A 21,936-nucleotide genomic window follows, 5' to 3' on the forward strand; every position below is an offset into this window, starting at 1 on the left:
AGCAGCTTGCTGATCTGAGTGGAAACTAATGTTTCTCGGTCAGTGTTGGCTGCATTAGTTCTCAACAGCTCTGAGAACTAATCATCAGCCTTGCTGCTCGGCTGCACAGGCACTAGATGGCATGTAGGGAAGGGTGTGGGAACACGTGACGAGGATAAAACAGGAGTGGGGACTGTGCTTCAGCAACAGCAGAACCTTTGACTGACTGAAGACTGTTTTGAAACTGCACTTTGAATCACTGGAACGAGGCGTGCACCCTCAGCCTGCACTGAATACTAATTAAAACGTGTTAGCTTATACCTCCCGTACTTCATTTTTAAACAGAGCTAAATACAGCCATTTTGCACATGGCTAGCAGGAAGGAGAGTGTGGCAGGGTAGCAATGTAATAGTTCCCCATCACTTCATCTGGAGTGTGTAGACTACATCGGACAATTGTGTGTTTGGCAAAGGTAGAAGGGAAGAAGAAGGGAATAGGCCAGCACCACTATTATGGGTTTTCTCTATATATTTTCCTTTGGCTTAAGATAGCGTGTCTAGCTTGTCTTAGAAACAAGAGTGAATACACAGAGTTTTCAGAGCACCAATTAAGCACATTAATGCACTCATGGATCCAAACCCTGAAAGTGTGAAGCACAATGTCCTTAGTGCTTCTCCTTTCACTTAAACTCAAATAGTCGTGCAGAAGCCAATTAGTGTGGGCTACTACTTCAGAAGTCTAGGCTAGCTCTAGGAAGTCTTATTCTGCCATTTGCTTCAGGTTGAATTGTTCTTTATTGCAGAATGTGTTAGTTCAATTTTAATTACTTCTTATCTTTTTGTTCTGGATTAACCTCCCTAAAACTTTAAAATATTTCAGATTTCAGAGGTTTGCGACTGAGGGCATGGTCCTATAAGCACAGTTTTGCACAACCCCACCAGTATCTGTGGGGTTCTCCACAAAGACAGCAATCCTTCCATGCAAGATCAGGAACCTTGGACATCATTGGAGTGGTCACCCTTGTTAGGCCTCGAGCTTAGAGTATAATTTGAAGATAGTCAAGTTAGTTTAATTTCAGCACTATCTTAATTGCAACTGCCAAAATCTTTGTCCAGTGAAATGAAAGCACAAAAGGGGGAAAAAAAGATTAAAAGCAAAAGATTAACAGCCCACAAAATCAAAAAAATATATATGTATCACACAGACAAATGAATGCAAAAGTCAAAAAACAAGCCAGTAAAATTTTCCAGAAAAATAACGATCTCTGTCACGTAGAGGATATTTTAGAGAGAAGTAAATCATAAAAAACACCAAAGCCAAAAGCTCTATAGCTGATTCAGCCATGGTTACCAAGGGGTATTTCACTCCTTGAGCATTTTTCTGAAATTATCTCTTAGCTGAGACATAGACCGTCTTGGCACAAGAGTGTCTGAATGTATCCTGAAGGCTGGAACTGCTTCCCCAGCTCCACTTGTAACCTGGCATCAAAGCACAGTCCAGTGATTCTTGTATGAAGATGTAGGCTTTCCCTGCTTCTGAGAAAAGCCTGATGAATGTCTTTGCTGACAGATATTTTTGTGTTATTTAGGGCTAACTCGTCATTTGGGTACAGTCTAGGCAGTGGTGCAACAAAGAACATTAAGCAGATCTGGCATAGAGTGATAACATCGTAGCATAATCCAATACTGCAATGTTATGGAGTGATATAAATAAAACAGGAATTCTCCAAGGCCCAATTCCCTTGAGAGAGCTGGGCATCTCTTTATTGCCATCTATTTAGACTGCACTAAATCAGTATAATCCTTAGGCTTCATTTACTTTTGCACTGCTGTGAATGCTCCCAACAGACTGGAAGCATTATTGCAAGCAGTATTCTTGATTCTATGTTATAATGCACTTTTCCGTGATTTTTGGATCAGTGTTTTGATGTATTCACTAAATGAAGAGCTTATAGTTACAGGCATGGCTGACATTTCTGTTGCACTGCTATACAATGAATCATTTCTTTTAGGGTTTGATAACATGCTCTTACAACGTGTTAAGTGGAATGCATGTAATACATAGACTGTATGTATTTTCAAGAACTATGACTCCGTGAAAATCACCCAAGCAAGGTTTTCTGAAGTTCAATAACAATGTCAGGCTTTGGGTCCCCAAATCCCCTCCCCTTCTTACATAGTTGCAATTACTCTTCCCCAAGAGAACAGGCTGAAGGGGAAAGGGTGAGCAAGAGGTCATCCTGGAAAAAGGCAGTGCAGCGGCCACACCACCACGGCGAACTGTAGCTTCAGCCTTGTGGCCTCTGAATATTTTTGGTGAACAAGTCATCTTATTGTATATGTGAAATGCATCCTATTATTCTAAGCATGATTGATTGAAAAATGCTTTACTTGCTGGAAATATAACTGTTGAACAATATAGTTTCCACTTACGAAGCACTTTCCTTAAAAAGCTTCTCAGGGCAGCATCGTACAAAAATAGTTGTACTAAAGTTGTGAAGCAGCTTCTGACAAATCAGGACTAACAAAAGCTAAGGTATAAATAGAAGTGTTTTTGTGGGTTTTCTCTTCTCTAGAGGCACTGAATCTTGATCAGTGCTGGATTGTAATAAACAAAAATGCCATTTTCCAGACACAGAGGAAAACAAGGACGTTCCAGATTAGTGGCACAGAATATAAATAGGTTTTAAAGATTGCTGAAAAAACATAAAACTTAGTCAAAACTGTAACATTTACCTTTTAGAATTTGTTACACCATATCAGACCTTTTTTTTAATCATCTAGTTCATTATTTTCTTTCGTATCAACTAGCATCTCCTGCTTTAAATAAAGGGTAAATAAGTTATATTTTTATAGTTACAGAATGAATTGTCCCCAGGCACTCAATGGCATGAGGATTATCTCAAAGTCTGCAAAGTATTAGGATTCCTAGAAGACAAATGAAGAATGTAAAATATTATGACTATGGGATCAATTCTGTGTTTTCATCTTGTTAGTGAGTAGAAGAGGTACACCTTACTGGTAATTTTCAAAACTCATTATTTTTGAAAAGTTGTATTTTTCCTTTTAGCGGTTTTGAAACAGCTAAATGTAAAAATACTATTTACTAATCCAGAGTCTGAATAATCTTTATTTTACTCTCAGAGCCTGTTCCTTCTGTTCTATGTTGACCTTTTCTGAATCTAACAAACCCGATGTAGTTTAATCCACAATACCAAAGAGGAAAGATCTGTTTCTGTAGGCTGAAAATAGTTCTTATTGCAGCTAACCTTGCAGCTGAATGAGTTCTGCTGTTGCTTCTGAAGTCATGTTTGGCAATTTGCATCTGCACGGATCAGAAGCAGGGCTGAACCGGGTATCTACAAAATCATCAGCCTCATGCATGCAGCTGTTTTCAATGTAGGAGCTCTGATATTGAGAACACTCCACATACATACATAGAAAATGTTTACGTATCGAAACCTGAATTCATGATTCCGTTAGGGTCTATAGGAGCTTTTCTTTAGAAAGATGAACTGCCTCAGTCTGTGTATGGAAAATATAGATTGTAGCAAAAGTTTATTGGCCTCAAATCCTTTTTGTATATTCTCCAGTCATCCTATACAATCTTTTCTGTTGCGAAAAATACTAGGAAGCCTTTTTTCCAGTCTGCATGGAAATCTACTGTTCATGCCTTTTCCATTTTTTAGTCATTTAACATTGTTCAGCCCTGACCATGAGCACTACAGTAGTTTCACATCTTCTGAGCATCAGCCACAAGCGGAGATGCACAGTAGCTTTGAAGAGAAAACTGAGAGTCCATCCAGCTGTCATCCAAACTAAGACGTGGGTGATGTGTAGTTATTTGTTTTGCTCCAATAGCAAACAGTGTAGCAATCACTTGTGGTGGTATTTAGATATCCTCATAAAAAATAAAAATAAAAAAGAGGTCCAAAAGACAATATTCTGTCCAGTACTGCTGCCAGGTATAATTCATGCCATTTCACACCAGATCACCAGATGTTATGAGTATTCATCACTAAAATAATGCTTGGCCTCATCCGTTACTCTGTGATCACTTTATGAGAAATGTTTGATGTGAAAAAAAAATGACATTTTTCTTTTGTTAGGACTGCAGCTTGGCAGATTTGCCTGCTCAGATTTTACTTCTGTGTGTAACAGCAGCACCAAAATAGCTTCAATAATTAATCATGCACTGATTAGATTATAAACTCTGAGATGGGTCAGAGATTTTTGTATTATGTATCAGACAAAAGATACTGGCAATGCTTAACTAGCAGTCACCTGCTACCGCTCCACCTGCCATTGTGGGAGCACTGTGGAAGCCAGAAGAGGGACAAAAGCCCAACAGAAGTTGATAAACCCTTCAACTGCTAGTTGTACTTTCAGGACTGCAGAGCTGTTGAAACAGGTGCTGCTACAGCTGCAGGCTGAAGCGGGACTTCTGTTGTTAACGTGTAATTTGCCAGACTCTGCTCCACGTTGTAGCCCCAGTGAAAACACCGCAGATGATAGCATCCAAAATTCAGAGTATGAGAGAGAACTAGGGAGTTCCCTGACTGTAACAGCAGTGCAAACAGCTGCGGGAGGGCTGGGCAAGAAGAGGCAAGGGGCAGCCGGCAGCCTGTGCTTCCCCTCGACGGGGCACCCCTGCGCTTGCCATGCTGCCCTGCCCAAATGGCTATTTTATAAACAGCTGTCTGTGGAAAAGCTGCTTTCTGCAGCTAATTTTGGCATAACTATGGTCCTAGAGAACCACTAGAACACAAAAAGGGAAGGAAAGTTACTTCCTAGCCTTAATGTCTGTGTAGAAGTCGTGCTTAGCTATCGTTGCTAACTTTTGCCAGAGCCTTTGCTGTCGTCCCGTGAGTCTTGGGGCTTACTGGATCCTTGAAAGATTTGCCTCTAGAGAGGCAAACCTCTCCAGGGGAGGTAGTCCATATGGTGGTTCCCGAATGAAGTAAGATGTTACTAATGTGTTCAGCGTAACGCTTTTACTGGTCTAAAAGTATGATCAAAAAAAAAAGAACGGACACTCAGAACCAGCTTCACCATACCAACAAGTGTTGTATTGGTCTAGCCTTGGACATCAAGGCAGCTGTGAGAGGGGAGAGGGAAGGAGGGCGCTATGGAATGAAATGTGCAAACCAAGTTAAAAAATATGATTCACTTCTTTGCCAGTTGTTCAGAACACTACAGAGCATTGAACAGAGCAAAACAAGAGTTACTGTTAAAAAGCAGTCAGGAGGGAAACAATTGTCGTTCACTGCTGATCAGAGCAAAGCTAGGGGTTTCTGGGGTAGAGGGTCAAAGCAAGTCAGGGCATGGCCAGAGCCAGCACGGGGAAGACCCAGTCCCTGTTTGCTGGGGGCAGAACAGAGCATGGGGCAGCTCTCGTACAAGACAAGACCTGGGGACCGGTAGTAAAGAGGGCCTTGGCTGCCAAGAGCTCAAGTCAGATAACGCTTTCCTTCACCTTCCGTCATCGAGCTCAGCACAGATGGCAAACCTTGCCCAGGGAACGAATGGTTTAAACGATATACACAACATAGACCTTCATTAATGGGACCTTTTTAATGAAGAATTGCAGAAGCCTCAAAATGTATCATTTTGCAATTAGGAATTTATGGACACCACAAGCCACATGGCTTCTGTTTTTTTCCCCTTTTCTCTCTCTCTTCTACCACTGCCCTTTATGAAAAACAGAAGTTAAATGAGAGAAAAATAGATTTAATGAAACAGGTTGAGAAATCAAAATCAGGCACTCCAACAACAGGAAGTTTCAAAAGCAGTGTTTACATGAACATGTTAACTGAGCTGTAATACACTTGTATTTCTTTTATTTTTCCAAGATTAGCTCACATTATAGTGTGTACCTTGATTCAACGGTTGGAGGAAAAGAAAGATAATATTCTTGCTTAACACCTCAATTTCCTAGGCAAAGAACAGCGAACTGAATTCAATTCCTGAACAATTTCTTGACTCTTGAAATCAGCGCTGCAACTTTTGTGTTTCTAGTAAACTGCTTCCTGCTGTGAATACACTTAAACTTGTTTGTTATTTTATTCTAGGGAGCTGGAGATAGTTTTGTGGGAGCACTGGCCTTCTACCTGGCTTACTATCCCGAACTACCCATGGAGGAAATGATCAGGAAGTCTAACTACATTGCATCAGGAAGCGTCCAGGCATCAGGGACACAATCTTCATATCCTTACAGGAAGGACTTGCCTCAGGATCTTTTCTAATTGACATTGTCTAGCTCAATGTACTGATTTTATCTTATCTCAGACAGCATTATTCTCCTAACTACACAGAGGTTCTCCTCTGCTGCTTGGAAAGAGCAAGAAAGTCTCTTTCCTTATTTGAGAAATTCTGTTAGTTCCTGTTTTACAGTAGTAAGGGTGGTGGAGGGTCTTTCAACCACAGCACAGCAGGTCTTCTCTCTGGCCCCATGCGTAACCGTTACCCTACTGGCAATCCCACATAACGTGTTACACTGCGTGAGATGTATACAGAGCTTACAGCAAAACATCTGGAGGGTACCAGGCTCCTGGCAATGTTCCTATTTGATTTTATCAGAACTTCTGACACACGATGCCAGCATGCGAAGTGCAGTGTTAGCTCCGAGATCATAACCTTTGTCCATCACCTCAGCTGTCAGCTGCAAGCACTGAGGTTAGCATTTATTAAAGCCAGACTCACTGAGCAGCTCTACCCACAGCAAGTAGCTGGCTCCTCCCCAGCCTGTTCAGCTCTTAACAAGGCATTGTATATTGAGCCTGTCTACTTGCTTGCCCCTCAGACAGGGGCTGCAGCTCTGTGCTCCACTGTTCTGCCAGCCTGTGGAAGGTTTCTTGTGCTGGCAGGAATACAAGATTGCTTCTGGACTAGACTTTATAAAAATATTTCTAGCCATATTGCTCTAAACATAAGTGAGATAGTGAAAAACCTCCAACAGAATTGACCAGAAAACTAATGTAAGGGTCTATTCTCTTCATGCTTGACAAAAATCCAGAAATAAAAAAATAAGGCCAACTTACCTGACTTGATATAAAAACCTATTGACTCTAGTCCTAACTTATGCAAAAGCTCATTCACCAGGGTCCCCTTGTTCCTTCCTTACCCAGGAAGGAACTGGTACAACACTACCCCTCCAAGAAATGACACCAATTCATGGTCACTACTGTTGAATCTGTGGCCGGTAGGTTAGAACAACTTGCAATCCTGCTATTGAATTCCTGCTGTGGAAAATGTTAATTTTTATTGCCTTATAAAACAATAGTTCCTTTGAAGATTACAGCCTCTTTCACAATGGAAAACACAGACAATGGGATTTGCTATTTAATTTTTTTTTAATTGAGGACTGTAAAAATAACTCAAAAGATAAATAAATGTTACTGTGATGATCTATGTCCAGACATTAAGAATTTTCTCTCTCTACATTGTTTTATTCACAATGGCCTTCAAATCACAGGAGACGGTGATCCCAGTTCATTTCCTCTCTTTACAGCCCATGTTGCAGGATTTCTGAATCAGTGTTCACGCAGTTCTCCCCCCAGCTGTCCTCTCCTCATGCATAAATCAAGTCCAGTCATTGTTCACATAGAACGGATTTTTCTCTTCTCTGTGAAGAGGACACGCTTTTTTGCTAGAGAGAGAGAAAGACAGAGAAAAGAACAATTTGTTAAGAAACCTCAAGAGTTAAGATTCAATTCAACAAGCTTGCATCCCTTTCTCCTGACTGGCTTTGCTGCTTAACTGAACATAGAGCAACTAAGACTAGCACAGTGCTGCTGTTAACCACTTCTCAAAGGAGTTTAGTAGTGTTTTCACTGTACCGTATGTAATTTCCTAAGAGGTCCGTTCTCCTCTGAAAATAAATACCAGAATTTAAGTGCCTGAAAATATTCAACAGCTGCTCCCTGTGACTATTCTGAGTCACAGCTCTTCAATATAGGGACAAAAATAGTTTTTTACCGCATTCTACTACTCTGACTTCAGACTCCAAACAATTACAAGTTACGAGCTGGACCTGATTGGTCTCATGCCTCAGCAGAAAAGTCAACTGAGTGCCACACGAACTTCTCAGTAAGGCACAAACTGAGCCTGCCTCCAACACCTGATAATGACATTAACAAAGTCATTCTGCTTACAAGTCAAGCATAGCTGATGCATTGCTATGAAAGAATTAATACAAAGATTTACAATGCCATTTGAAGAGTTCCGCTGTTCCAATTAAACCTTGTTAGATTATTTCATTTGAAAGCTATACAAGGACTATCCACAAAACAACAAGAATATTTCTTCCACATAAAAGTTTCACTTTAAGAAATACTGCAACTTACTAAGCATTCTGTTGCAGTTATGAGGTAGTGAAACTTCTGCACTACTGCCACTACTTCACTAAAAAGCTTCATTGTGTTCTATTTTTTTTCAAAAAGTACAAAACACAAAGTGAAAAAACATGCCAAGAGAAAATGTTTCCTAACATATTCCTGATGTGAGCTGATACTTAGGCCCAAATAAACTTTCCTTCGTACACGCATCATTTTGTTGCAATTTCTCACATTCTAGTATAGGCTACAAAGAAAATCATAGATTTGTTGTCTTCATTAATTCCAATTTCTATTACTTCAACAACCTACACCGTGCTCTACAATAAAGCTACTGCTTAGCATGAGCTCTCCATTCTCTTCCCATTTCCTACAAAATTTGAAACTTCTGGAGGACCATTCTGCACAGTTTTCTGATGCAGTAAAGGGAACAGTAATTTAAACTTATTTTCTAGTTCAAGAAAATAATCCCAGCAATCTCAGATTCTCATTCTGTTTGAGATTCAGAAGAGAAACAACGTCGATCAGCATTAATACTTTGATGAGACCATACTGTTTATCTGGAAGTTAGTCTCACCTGACATGAAGTTCCTGTACTGTTAGATCAGAGCATAAAAGGTTGGTCATCTAACAAGAACATTAAAAAAGGAAAAAAGAAACGGCCACACTGGCCATGCTTTATGTTACACACTTGGAGCAGCTTTATGCCCTAGATATAAATAATCCATCTTTGCATTAACTCTCCTGTGCTATTTCTAGCCTAATCTGGTTTATTTTTTAAGTTTCCACAAATTAATCTTTTTAATGTTAGCTACAGACTGGTTCCTATCTCAGAAATTTGAGCTCTAAGTCACCTTTTCAAAAGCTTTGTGAATTTAAGGCACTTTTGGAAAGTGCTATAAGCCTCAAGAAAAAAAATGGCAAGGACCAGAGGAACACAAAAGAACCAGCAAACCATCACTTGGAGAACAGCATCATTTGTAGGAGAGGAAAAAGAGAGAACCAGTATTCATGTCTTTAAAAGAAGTCCATTTTGTAAGTGATGGTCAAAGTTTATTGTCTAGAGCACTCTTGGCAGCTTAACAGAACATTTCTATTGATGCATACTTCATGGCTGCTTGTTGGAGGTAACATGCTCTAGCAAACCACACAAAGAAAGAGAATAAAAGAACTCCTGTGTCACTTTGCCACTGACATGTGGCATGATTGTCATCAAAGACATCGCGATGTCTTGGGCAAGTCATTACTTTGTTTCAGTGCCACAGTCCGTAAAATGAGGGCAACGTTTACTTCCCACTGGAATGTCATAAAGAACAGCAACTATACAGTCATCTGAGTATGAAACATGTTATGACATATTCTGTTTAGATTGGAAAAATTGTTACATTCAAATCTTTTAAACCACACAGTCAGAGAAGCCTATAAAAAGCAGTCTGATCTCTTCCCCAAGCTCTTACCAAGAGGATCGTATCTCAGTAGGACCAGTTTTTCCTGTAGCCGGAGTCTCCTGACATTGAAGCAGTAGCCTGTCTCCGCTGCACTTTTCATCCTCACCAGAATGTATCTGAAGTTACAAGGAACATCTCTGTGTCAATGTACATGCATACAGCAATGGCCACCATGAGTCTGTCAGGCTACTGTCAAACGTAGAAACTTTTAACATGAACAGTTTGGCACAACCACATTCATAAAATATAGGTTGTTTCAACTTCATGGATATTCTGGATGGGAGCCTTAAAACTTTTCATAAGTCAGACCAAAAGCTTGCTACAAACCATAAATTTCAGGATCAAGTTTAAGTAAATAACTCCTAAATAGAATACAAGACCAGAAAGAAAGAGCTCTTCCACAAAACAGAGTGGAGTTAAAAAAGGGGAAAACAAGAAAGAAAAAAAAAAGAAATCAACATACAATTGAGTCACAATGGCTTAAAAGATAATGGAAAGTGAGGAAGGATGATAGCAGTTAAAGGCATTCAGGCCTGCAGATAATATAATAGCATCACTTCCACATGCAGAGAGGAACCACAGCAGATACAATAGAAGAAGAGGCATGCAAAAAGGAGGAGCAGAGCTCCATGGCATCATCGGTCCCTCTGGCAGGCTTAAAGTTAACCTGGCTCTTAACCCTTCCTTGGAGGGAGAAAACCTTGAGGACTCTCAGCTTCCAGAGCAGACCAGTAGCAGCTACAGCATCTCTGGAAGTAGGAAAGGCAATGTGGCTGAGAATGCAGCCAGGTCCCTCACCAAAAGTACTCCAAGATCTGTGCAACTCTCCAGAAACGCACGGCATCTTCTCAAGATTGGAAAGTAAGGTCAAGCCCCTTAACCAGTCTGTATAGTATGTCTTTTGCTTCCACTGTAATGAAGTGATGAATACACCTCTGCAGACTCATTCACTTTCCTGGATTTTCCTGCTTCCAATACAATATGGTCTGTCAAAATTAATCTTGAGAAGACACCATTTTTCCTCATTGTGCAGCTCTCACAAATGTTTTTCCTTGAGCCTTTCCTTTTCAACTTTGCAATCTAACTTTAAAAAAATAAAGAAAAACTAAGACGGACCATTGAATTCCCTCAAACAAACTAAGCATAGGGATTATCCCTGATTACTGTCCTCTCCTGTACACTATTGCAGGTGTGATGTGTAACACCAGTAACCACACAAACTCCTTCCCCTATACCTCACCACTTCCTCAAAGCCCCTTGGTGCAGAGTTTCCCCTTTCTGGGCTTGTGGTATTAGTATGACCAGGTATTGAAATTCTTACTAGCCTAGGCCAAGTCCTTTCTGAACAGTACACCTTGTTCTGAAAGCTTGCTGCTGGATGAAGAAAGGTAATTACAGGCACAAGCAAAAAGAACAGTGGAAAGCTAGAGAATGAACTTAGGACAGGGGGAAAAACCCCAAGGGGAGCACAAAAGGACAAAAAATGTAAGAAGAGAACTTATTCCCAAAGAACACATGAAGAAAAGAGAAAGGAACAGCAGGAGGTGGAGGTGGGGAAACACCTCAAGGAAACACTCTGCTTTGCTGTGTTCATTTCTGCAAACAGATAATGGCAGAACGCTAAGATGTCAAACTGCTCTCTCCTCTGTCAAACACACACTTCAAAGATGTATTCCTAGTTTAAAATCCTGACAATTATGCAGGACTCCTGTAGCAGAAGAATATCTTTAAACCCAGAAACTGGTTGGTGCCAGCTCTGTTTGGGGCCAACTTTTTAAATGTTTTTGGATAATGTAAAAGTAGCAAAGGTCACAGTTCTCAGAGCTGTGAAGTACCAAATATTATACAGTTGCAAAAAAATGCAGCTTCTGAGAATTACAAGTCAGGAAAGTATTGATATTTATCACTTCAGTCCATTAGATTTGTCGAGCTGGTTTTCTTACAAATAGCATTTTGGATGCAAATAATTCTCTCCATATACATTTCTACATAATCAAGCCTCCTTGCTTCCAAAGATGTAGGGCTATTAGTGTGCTGAAAGTATATATTGTTTCCCTTCCAACTCTTAAACACATTGGCTTTCTTTTCAGGTCAAAGGGCTGTGTGTGTTCCTCCCCCCCCCCACCCCCTGGATCTGCTAACATCTTCCCTGAGCTGAACTAAAGAGCAAGTCCAGATGCACGGGATCCTGACTCAGTCCTTTCACTCCTCACATATCAACACACACATGTCAGGAACTATTCTACACCCTACCTATTAGAAAAGCAAGGTTCAAAACACCCGCCATTAATCCTACTCAGGAACAACAGGAGGCCCCAATATGCACCTCTGTTGCCCTCCTCAGTTGAAAAAGCATGAAAGGTAAACAAGGGGAAGATCATGAGACTACTGTACAGCCTCTTTAATCATAAAAGGAGAGGTGCATTTCCCCTGCACAGGGCTCTTTGGATATTAGACTTTAGCCACATGTGACTGCCCTGTAGGACAAAACCCACCTTTGCTGCCATTTTACAACCCAAGTGTTTTTTTTTCATACCACTCTGTACTTACCTGTGAAACAAACACTCATACAGGGGGGCAGAGAAGGATGCAGCTAGACTCAAGGACTGCAACTGCCTCAATTATATGAAAGTATTTTAGATAGGTGCAATATTTTGTTACGTCATGTTAAGATACAAGGTGGTAGCAGAAATCAAAAACTGATGAGTAAAACATCACTTACTTAGATTTGCTCTTGGCCACTGTTTTTTGCAGCATGAAGAGTAGGAAAAAAAAGAAAAAAAAATTATCATCTTATCTTGTTTCCTGTACATACAATATATTAAGATTATAGCTTTCTACCGCCTGCCTTCACAGTAGCCCCAGATAGATTGTGCAAAAAGATTTACTATCACAAAAGAAAATTCTCTTGTCCTTGTATCTATGTACTTCCAGTTACCCGGTCGCTCTTTCATCAAACTGCCTGTAAAAGCATCTGTGCAAATACAGTGCCTAGCACAACAGATTTTATTTGTTGCAGCCTCTGGACATTTTCAATATAAAGCTGTAACGCTGAATATGAATACACTATAGTTTCACAATGACTTAAAGCAGGTATGATCCATATTGCTGGTGAAAGCTGCAGTCCCATTCTCCCCTATTGCTTATAACCACTCAGCTCTGCTTCTTTCCTCTCCTTTGTGCCAACACAAGGGTTTGCCTAACCAGAGTAAACCAGACCAGGGAGCTGACCTCAGATGAAATTAACCTTCTAGCCAGGTTGGTTTCTACTTTCACCAGTGTTTTGATCTGGCCCATTATATATCAACGAACAGGCAAAATTACTTTTTTATCAACTACTTCATGTTAAAGCAACCATAAACCTACAGCATAAATGTTTTATATATATATATATTGCTCATCTATATTCTCTTCATACAAAAAAGATGCCTGGTCTGGCTAGCATTAGCTTCCATGTAATCTCCTCCTGCCCTTCATTGCCAGACTTACCCAAATACCGTGACAGCCATGATCCCCGCCCCATATTCTCTCTCCAATAATCTTGACTCCCCCGCCGTTGACTTCCTGTTTTTCCACTCAACCTAGAGCTTCCTAACCTCACTTCTAAGAGCTCTCAAGTTTTCCTTCCCTCTTATTTTCTCACCTCAGCCCACTATCACAATGATCTCGTATTCTGCCGACACCGCTAGTCATAAACACTTTTATCTAGTTCTCCCATCAACGTTGCTATTATTTCCCTACACACACACAAGCCTTCTTGAAAACAGACCCTTCTCTTTTTTAAAATCCCTCAAGACTCACTTTTATGAGAATAGTGAGAAACTGTGAGAAACAGACGACTTTATTTACTCGAGGGCAAACGGTAACTTGCTGATACGTGCGGCCCCACGGAGCAAGCCGCACCAGCTCCGCCAGGCTTCCCCGCCCCGCCAGAGCGGGAACGGTGTCCCCCGGCCCGGGCCGCCCGCCGCCGCCGCCAAGGGGGCGCCGCGCCGCGCCCCACCCGCCCCCGCCGCGCCGCGCGGCACGCCGGGAAATGTAGTCCTGGCGCGGGCCTCGCCAGCCACCAAAGGCCGCGCCGCCGCCGCCGCCGCCGCCGCCGCCGCCGCCGCAGGGGCCCACGCCCGCCTCTGGCATCCCCACCGCGCCTCCCCCAGCCCCCGGCACTGCCGACTCCTCCCGCCGCCACTTACAAGCCGCCACCGTTAGAAACATAACGCCGGTCCCCGCCCGGACGCCCGGACACGTCCCCTCCCCCCCCCCCTCACAGCGGGACACGGCCGCTTCCGGGATCACGGGCACAAGCGCTTCCGGGGGCGCGAGGGTGAGGCTGGGGGCGGGGCGGCCGTTGCTCTCAGCGCGCGGCGGTTGGGGCGGGGCCGGTCGCCGTTGGTGGGGGTGAGGGTGGGGGCGGGGCGGGGCGCGCGGCCGTTAACGGCTGTGTGGCAGGGCCGTGGTGCGGCTGCGGGATGTGGTGTGCTCGGCACTGTGTAACCCGCCCTCCGGCCCTTTCGCTCCCCCCGTCAAAGACACTTCAGCTGCGAGAGAAAAAATAGGGAAATAAAGATTTCTGAAGAGTTCATAGAGTTTTCAGGCCTGCGAGAGAACAATTTGATCTGGCCTGCAGTCCTGCAGTGTTTATGTGAGCTGAGCTTTTGCTAAAAAAGTCAACAAAAATAAATCGGGCTGTTGTAGTTTGTGGTGGAAATGTTTAGGATATGAGTCTAGGATATTCGACGGGCTAAAGGAAAGAATGCAGTGTTTATTTATTTAACTATCATGAAGCTGATCTTATGAAATCGTTGGCCTAATTCAGAATCCTTCAGAGCTGCGTTGATTGAGAAGTGTGTGCAGTGGGGGTCCCACAGACCTGGAGTCACTCGCGAGAACTAGCCTTGTGCGAGGGCACCGTGACCAGTGTAACAGCCTAACAAGTGCTGCCTGAGTGAGGATGCTCCTGCACACCGCATGCGGCTGGAGAGCTGCCCTGTGCTGCATGACATGCATCTCGTTAGGCCTACCTGTTAACCTTCATTTGTTCTTGTTTCCTTTTTTATAAAGCAGGGATACTGCTATGTCCTTGAAGTCCCTGAGGCATTAGGCAATTATACCTATTAGTATTTATGAGATCCTGTGCAAAAGCAATGGGGCGGCAGGAGGAGGGAAATACTAAAACAAGTTTTGATGTTCCTCTGACCAGTCAGATAGTGAACTGTAAATCAAGAATTTATTATCCTTTAAAGAATACACAGTAGATCCATCCTTACATCTTCTTTCTTTCCTTCCAATTAGATAAACAGCTAATGAAGGAATTCAAGTCCTTGAATGTTTAACAATTAGTATGCAATAAAAATGTCAACTTGACATATTTAGATGGAAAGCAAGACTTAGAATATATAATAACATGCAGTTAATTTGATAGTGCGTGGCATGAAAACAAATGGTTGACCCTATAAAAGATGGGAGCAATGTGACATCTCAAGGAAAGCAGTCCTGTTCATGTCAAGTGTTCACTTGATATGTTATTCCTTGTTTCAATTCAATTATTTCCAAATACTTCCTCTTAATGATACAAACATTTCAATCTTTTACTATTCAGCCTTGAAAAATATAAATCTAGTAGTTACATAATCTGCCCATGAATATCAGAATGAAAACTTGAAAACATTCAGGATGATAAAATGTTAGTGCTGTAAGACTTTTTTTCTTTGATCTATATTATTGCCTCAGTCAGAGCACAGACTGAAAAGCAATGGATTTGCCAACCTCCTGCCTCTACTGCCAGGAATACAAATCAACATTAAAGATGATTTTTAAATTAAATAGCTAGTTAAACATTTGTACAGACATAGCATCAAATAGAGGTTACACTGCCTCTTTTTAAACCTCTTGCCTGCTGGCAAAAATAAAATTGCTCCAGTGACATTTTCTGTGCTCTGCTGTGACAAGGACTGCATAAATAAAGACACCATAGATTAGAATAGACTTCAGCAATCTTCAGCTTCCTTTCTTACAGCCTTTTCTGTAGACAGATTTCCATAGCTATGGGTAAAAACCAGGGAGTTTAAAACTGGTATATATGGCAAGCGCATGCTGATGGCAGTAGTCATCACCAACCCTGGGTATAAGAAGTGCTGGTTAGAGGAAAGGAGAGGGAGTCAGGATTTCTGACCCTAACTCTGATACAGATTTACTGTGTGGGCTAGGATAAGTCATGTACTTTGAGATCCTTGATGGCATGTGCAAGCAAATGTAAATTTTTCCTTCAACTTTGCCTAGAGAAAGCAAGAAGTGTGATGAACTGTGGTGCCAGCCTAGATAATTCTGATGCTTACTAAAAAGAGAAGTCACTCATGTCTCCAGAAGAGAAGCTGCTGGTGCCAAAATGATAAGTGCCACTCAGAATCAAACATGACTTTTTTTTTTCCATCTAGAAAAGCAACAAATTATCATGTTACAATCTGAGTGATTCTTCCCGTTTTTATGCTGCTTTGCAGTCTGTGCTGAAGCCTCTTTTACCTTCAGGAAGTGAGGAGATTGCTGTTTTGCCAAGCAAGTGTGGTCAGGTTGCTGGCACACAGTGAGCAGACGAAGGACTTGTATCCAAGATTGGCAGGGATGATGCTTCTTCATGTGCATGTGACAGTTCAAGTCATCTCTTGAAAAACTCATAGGAAGGTAGAGAGGGGCAGCAGACCAAATGTTTGCAAGGTAAGTATCAGCTTGGCACTGTATTTTGTACACAAGTGACTGTCAATTAAAGCACACAAACCAATAGTGGAAACAAGCGAATAACACTCTAAACCCTGGGAAAAGCTCTAACAGTCCTTCCTGGTTTCCCACAAAAAAACAGGCTAGCAGTTAACTAAGCCAAAAAATGTACTCAGTTCAGTGGACATAGTTTTAAAGCAGCCAGGCAATTTTGTCTTGTTGCTTTCCATCTCTGAGCTTGTTGCAACTTAGCAGGGTTCTTGCTTTCAACGGTGCTAAACAAACACTCACAGGCACTATTGTGCAAATCACTGATCCCAGATAACAAATGGATTTTTACATTCTTTCTGCATATCTGAATCCATTATCCTAAGAGGGCCCAGGAGAAGGTGGGCATTAACTTAATACAGCTCTGAAAGAGGAACTGTCCAGGCCAGGAGATTAGGAATGACAGAAAAAGCCTTCTAAATTACTAAATCACTTTAAGCCAGGGACCAAATCCACTTCAGCTGCTGGCTGTTTCGTGGCCTGTTTGAAGTGAGCTAGTGATGGCTTTTAGCCCAATTCCTGAAGATGCCTGTGTCAAAATATCTATTTATTTCCTGGCAATCTTGATAGAGAAGCCAGAAGATCTGTGGGCTTGGACAGTTCCCTTCCTCCCTCTGGAACATAGCTCCCCTCAGATCAGATTTGGAGCACCCTGGTATGGCAGGTCAGGATACCCATTTCATCCTCAGGGCTTTACTTGTTCCCTGCTTATTCTCCCTAGAGCACTGGTCTCAGAATCTCTTCATAGAGCTCTTTTCCCCGATACTGACAATATTCATATGTAAGGGAGGAAGAACAAAGACAGCACGCGCCTGTTTTCTTCTGTCATTTTTCTATAACCATTTCCCAATCCCAACGTCCAAAGTAACAACATCCTTTCAAACCGCCCCCTCTTGAAATGCCACAGTAGTCAAAAAACTGCAAATCAAACACCTTGTAAACAAGTGACTGAAATCCCGTGGGATGCCCGAGGGCTTGGGCACGTCTCAGAGTGACTATAGTTCCTGCTATACAAATTGGAGTCCATGTAGCAGGGTTCGTGCCAACTCTGAGCTCTTGCTTTTTATTTTTAGTCGTGTTTGTCAAGGGGTTCTCATGATAAAAAGAATGATGTGTGGTGTCAGTGATACACAGATAAAAGTAGATAGTAGCCGGAAGTGATCATATGACTAATCCTCCCCACTAAGACTTTTTGCACAGTATTTAAGATCCTATGGGCCTCAAGGACTGCTTTTCTCTGGGTGAATTTCACTTCTCATCAGCAGCCATATGTGGTGAGTCTCATGCAAAGAAGTGGCTGTTACTGTCATTGTTTTTGCCAACAGCTGGGACCATCTGGGACACTAAACATTGTCTAGATGTGTACAATTGATTGAAGGTTGTTTTCAATAAGTCTCTAAGCCTTCTTCCCTCTTCAGGCCAACGTAACACAAGGCTATTGCCTTCCACACATAGTGTACTATGCACAGAGCAGCCTAGTCATCAGAGCTCAGTCCTGTGACTTTTTAGTTCTCCCAGACATAAGCCACCCACACCGATGCTGAAGACAATATTTCTTTCTTTGGAAGAAGAGGCTGCCAATAGGGAAGGAAGGGTGGAAAGTACATTAGATTACATCTCTAAAGCAGATCTATCAGGAGAACAGGATTGGTTGTCATCTGTTTTGGCTTTTTTTCCGCTAAAGTTTGGATTGCTTTTGTTTTTCCTGCACTGTCAAATGGAAAAATACAAGTGGTTAACTGATCAGCAAACCTTTTCTATTGCTTAGAAACATATGGCATTCAAACAGGCAGCAAAGTTTACTTGGTGCACCATGAAATGATGAGGAGATTGGTTGCAATGTAGCATGAAGGCATTTAGACGAGCAGCTGTGACATTATGGCAAAGAAAGAGTGCATCAAAAACAAAGCTGTGAACCCACACGGCCAGACAGTTTAGAATTGCACTTAAATAGACTATGTAAAGGCAAAGGGAGAGGATAATTATGTAATGTGAAAATGGTGTGACACAGATAAGGAATGGAATTTTCTGTTCCTGTAGCTTACTGAAGGAAAATGGTTGCAGTGCCAGGATGTAGTCCATCTTGTGCCAAAAAAGCTATTGCAGGATGAAATGGCCTATCACTCTCATCCCTTATGGGCAAGTGAGGTATCTTCAGTCCTAAGCCAAAGGGAACATCTGTAAGGGAGAAGAAAACAAACAGATTTAAGTGTGGCAAGTGGATGTGGTTCTGCCCATTTTTTTAATTTCAGAAGTAGAAATATTTTCTTCTAGAGAACTAGAGGAAGAATAAAGGCTTTGGTCTTCTAAAGCCAAACCCTAAACACTTTCTACTTGGAAGGAGGTCATAGAGTTCAAAGCTTCTTCTCAATTGCTGCATAGTATTGCCTTGATGTCATGCATCATTATAAACAAGTTATTATTTCTTTCAGTGTTTTGTGAAATTGGACTGGGACAATACAGCCAGAGCAGTTCCCCCTCTTATCCCAACAGGCTCTTTAGTGAGCTACTCAAGAGCTGTACCTGGTCAAAAGATGGCTGTCTGGCTGTGTCTGGTACTAGCGCACATCTCTGGGCAATATGGAGTAGAAATTTTGATGAATTTATATGAAGGGTGGAGGGCTGGGAAGAGGAGAGGGAATTAAATGTAAAATGCCATGTTGTTTGATGACTACTTGGTTTGAGAACCCTGGGCTGAGAAGCCCCCAATGCTACTTTCCTGCAAGCACTGAATGCATCATCACTCATTTCTCTACGTGTTTTGGATTCTGAAGCCGGTCAGTCATTTACACCTGATGGGATCACAGGAAAACAAAATTAAGAAGGACAGTGTTCCATTCACTTGTGACTGCTTAGTTCAGATTTGAGCTAGATCTGGGATCAATATTTTTAAAAAACAGTAATCATTGTAAATGAAAAAGTGCTAGGAATCAGATGTAGCAAGGGCATACGTAAAAACCTGCTTGAAGCCATGGGCTTGTGCATAACAGTCTAGCTAATTGCCTAAACTTCTTTTCATCTGCTGTTGTCTCCCTAGACCTTTCTTACCTAACAACATACAAGCAATTTGAAAGTCCTGATGATGTACTATGAGTACATGACCTTTGCATAGTCTCTGCCAAAAGATTGTCTTTCCTCTTTCTATTTCATAAGCACTGTCCATATGACCTCGCCCTGCCACATTCCTGGGTATGAAGAAATAGCCTCCCTCCTGTAGAGAGGAGGCAGCCCATTAGGTTAGAAAGAGAAGCATTAAAGAAATTTATTCATAGGTGGCCTGTAACAGGGAATTCACTGATCACTGAAAGTATATGTACAGTCCAGTCACTTCTTAGCCCATGTTAAACTCTTTGGCACCATCAGACTACTTGACCAGAAATTTTAAAACTAGCTCAAGCTTGTCTTTACTTGGGTTCCTCATCCTTCTGGTAAATAGCCGAATTTTAGCCTCGCTAGAAATATTCCTTCCCTGAAGAACAACAAGCTATTTCCCCACACCATTAGATGGATCAAAATCTTTTTCAGTTGCCCACAAAACATAGCTGTATTGAATCACATGTTTTCTCCAAAAACTATCCTACCCAAAGGAATCATAAAAACCTTCTGCCTGCCTTTTTTTTTTTTTTTTTTTTAGCTCTGACAAGATGGGCTCTAACCTCACTATTAAAGGAAAAACTACTCTTCCCAACCAGGAGGATCAGTAAGAGACTAGATGTTACTCCCTAAACATAACAGATCCAGTAAATTCAGTCCAGTTTTTAAGGGTGCCTCGCTATCTAATCTGACCTCATTAAATGTCCAAAGGGCAGACCTGGCTAGAAATCATAATGAAGATCTGATCTATAGCACCTGATCTTTGAAAAATTACTGTCCAAACATTCTGCCAGCTCACAACCCAGTCCGTACTCCAGATGGAGTAGGAGAAGACTGGGGTGATATTCCCAGCCTTGCCTTGCACTAGCTTCTGATGACCTAGTTCTGTGTAACTAACGAGATCCAGACCTCCCTGCTTGCCTGATACAAAAATACTTTTGCACCATTCTTGAAATTATGATGCTCCCATTGAAGAGCCCATGTACTCTGGTATTTAGCTGTCTTTAGTGACCTCATGCTCATATGCAAAATGATCTGTGATCTGGGCACTACTTGCTAGCAGTAAAACAGAAGGGCTTACTGGAGAGGGACTATCAGTAGGTTTGTATTTAAAGTGTCTCCAAAGTCAAATCAATTCCTCACACCACCACCCTTTTTTTCTGAGCTGCTGAACAACCAGAGGCAATCACTGCACTTCTCTGTTTCCAGTTCCAGCCTTTTACTTCTTCTAGGCAGGAACTGTTTTTCTACACTGTATTTTTACAGCAGCTAGTTTTGTAGGGTCACACTCCATCAGTTCCTCCGCACCAATATTTTGGTGTTGGTGAGCCACCTTTTTTCAGGACATTCTGCGGGACACCTTCCCAGCTGGCCTCCTATCTATGAAACCTGTGTGTGAAATGCAGGCAAACGCATCCAAGTTAGACATAACATATGATGCCAACTGCATCTGGCAAATGCTCTGGCACTGCAGAGGACAGCCCCAGGATTTCTAGTTATTTATAATTCAGCATCAGATTGGACCCAGTTGCTCCCGGTTAGAGATCTTTTTGCAATAACAAACTAAGATTACATGAAGAGCTTAAAAAAGAATTTCACCCCTCCAGGGCTAAATTACTTCCACTTATATACAACTGTCATATCTTTAAAGGGCAAACTCAGAAAACTAGCACTGAAAAATATAACTCTACAACTGAGACTGCCTGCCTGCCCTCTCTAGGCAATCACATGTCTCATATCTGTAAGGTCCTTCCTAGCAAGGAACCAAAATTCAAGCTAAGTGGATGAAAGATTTACGTACAAAGTAGGAAACAACAGCTTGGGAGGAGGTGTATTCGAATGCTAGAGCCAGTTACAAAGACAAACCTCAAACACCATATGACTACTTTTACATAGCATCTCACTCGTGTCTGGTAAAATCACTCTGTGCTCACTCAGACTTTGCAAACTACTAGTCACCAACTGAGAAAGGCATGGTGACGTACATGTTACGGTAGCATCCAGTACTGGCTAACAATTCACTTCCATATGTAGCTCCCGAATCCATTCCATATATTTTATAACAGATGTATTTTTACATTAAGTGGAGGAATAAAAACCCTATATACCAACTTACCTGTCTTGCAGGAGGTATCATGCTGATCAGCTCACCTTTAGTGAATTTAATCAGTAGTGGAGACACAGAGGAATATAAAGAGGTCATATTTTCTCCACACTTTCTGTGAATATTCCCAGTCACATGATGAGAGAGCAGTCATGCTTCACACAGTGGCTGTATTCAGCCCTGATTATATACCTGGGTTAATAATTGAAGCACTTAACCCT

At 41.8% G+C, this 21,936-nt stretch overlaps 2 protein-coding genes across 5 annotated transcripts in view; one reads left to right on the forward strand and one right to left on the reverse strand.

The window, feature by feature from the left end:
• RBKS (ribokinase) overlaps positions 1-7,405 on the forward strand; it is a 69,065-nt gene extending 61,660 nt beyond the window's left edge. For all 3 annotated transcript variants that reach the window (XM_062571947.1, XM_062571948.1, XM_062571949.1), the window contains exon 8: positions 6,050-7,405. In XM_062571947.1, the coding sequence (XP_062427931.1) occupies positions 6,050-6,223 (174 nt within the window). In that variant the 3' untranslated portion in view covers positions 6,224-7,405. The remainder of the gene's footprint in view (positions 1-6,049) is intronic.
• Positions 7,312-14,029, reverse strand: MRPL33 (mitochondrial ribosomal protein L33). 2 transcript variants are annotated; one of them, XM_062571950.1, is made up of 4 exons: positions 13,953-14,029; positions 12,482-12,500; positions 9,769-9,875; positions 7,312-7,626 (listed from the first exon to the last, which is right to left on the reverse strand). In XM_062571950.1, the coding sequence occupies exons 1-4, from the start codon at positions 13,972-13,974 to the stop codon at positions 7,577-7,579; spliced, it is 198 nt and encodes a 65-aa protein (XP_062427934.1). In that variant the 5' UTR covers positions 13,975-14,029; the 3' UTR covers positions 7,312-7,576. The 2 variants fall into 2 exon arrangements, with proteins under 2 accessions (XP_062427934.1, XP_062427935.1); XM_062571951.1 differs by lacking the exon at positions 13,953-14,029 and adding an exon at positions 13,561-13,726.
• Positions 14,030-21,936: the final 7,907 nt, after the last annotated feature.

Source organism: Rhea pennata, chromosome 3 (assembly GCF_028389875.1).
Source record: "Rhea pennata isolate bPtePen1 chromosome 3, bPtePen1.pri, whole genome shotgun sequence".
In the NCBI taxonomy this organism is placed as follows: Eukaryota; Metazoa; Chordata; class Aves; order Rheiformes; family Rheidae; genus Rhea; species Rhea pennata.

What these genes read in the sequence shown, in the direction of transcription:
- MRPL33 (XM_062571950.1), bottom strand. Translation starts at nt 13,974, where the DNA reads ATGTTTCTAACGGTGGCGGCTT. An exon ending in ACTGAGATACGATCCTCTTG is followed by an intron (nt 7,627 to 9,768) that starts GTAAGAGCTTGG and finishes CTCTCTCTCTAG; the next exon opens with CAAAAAAGCGTGTCCTCTTC.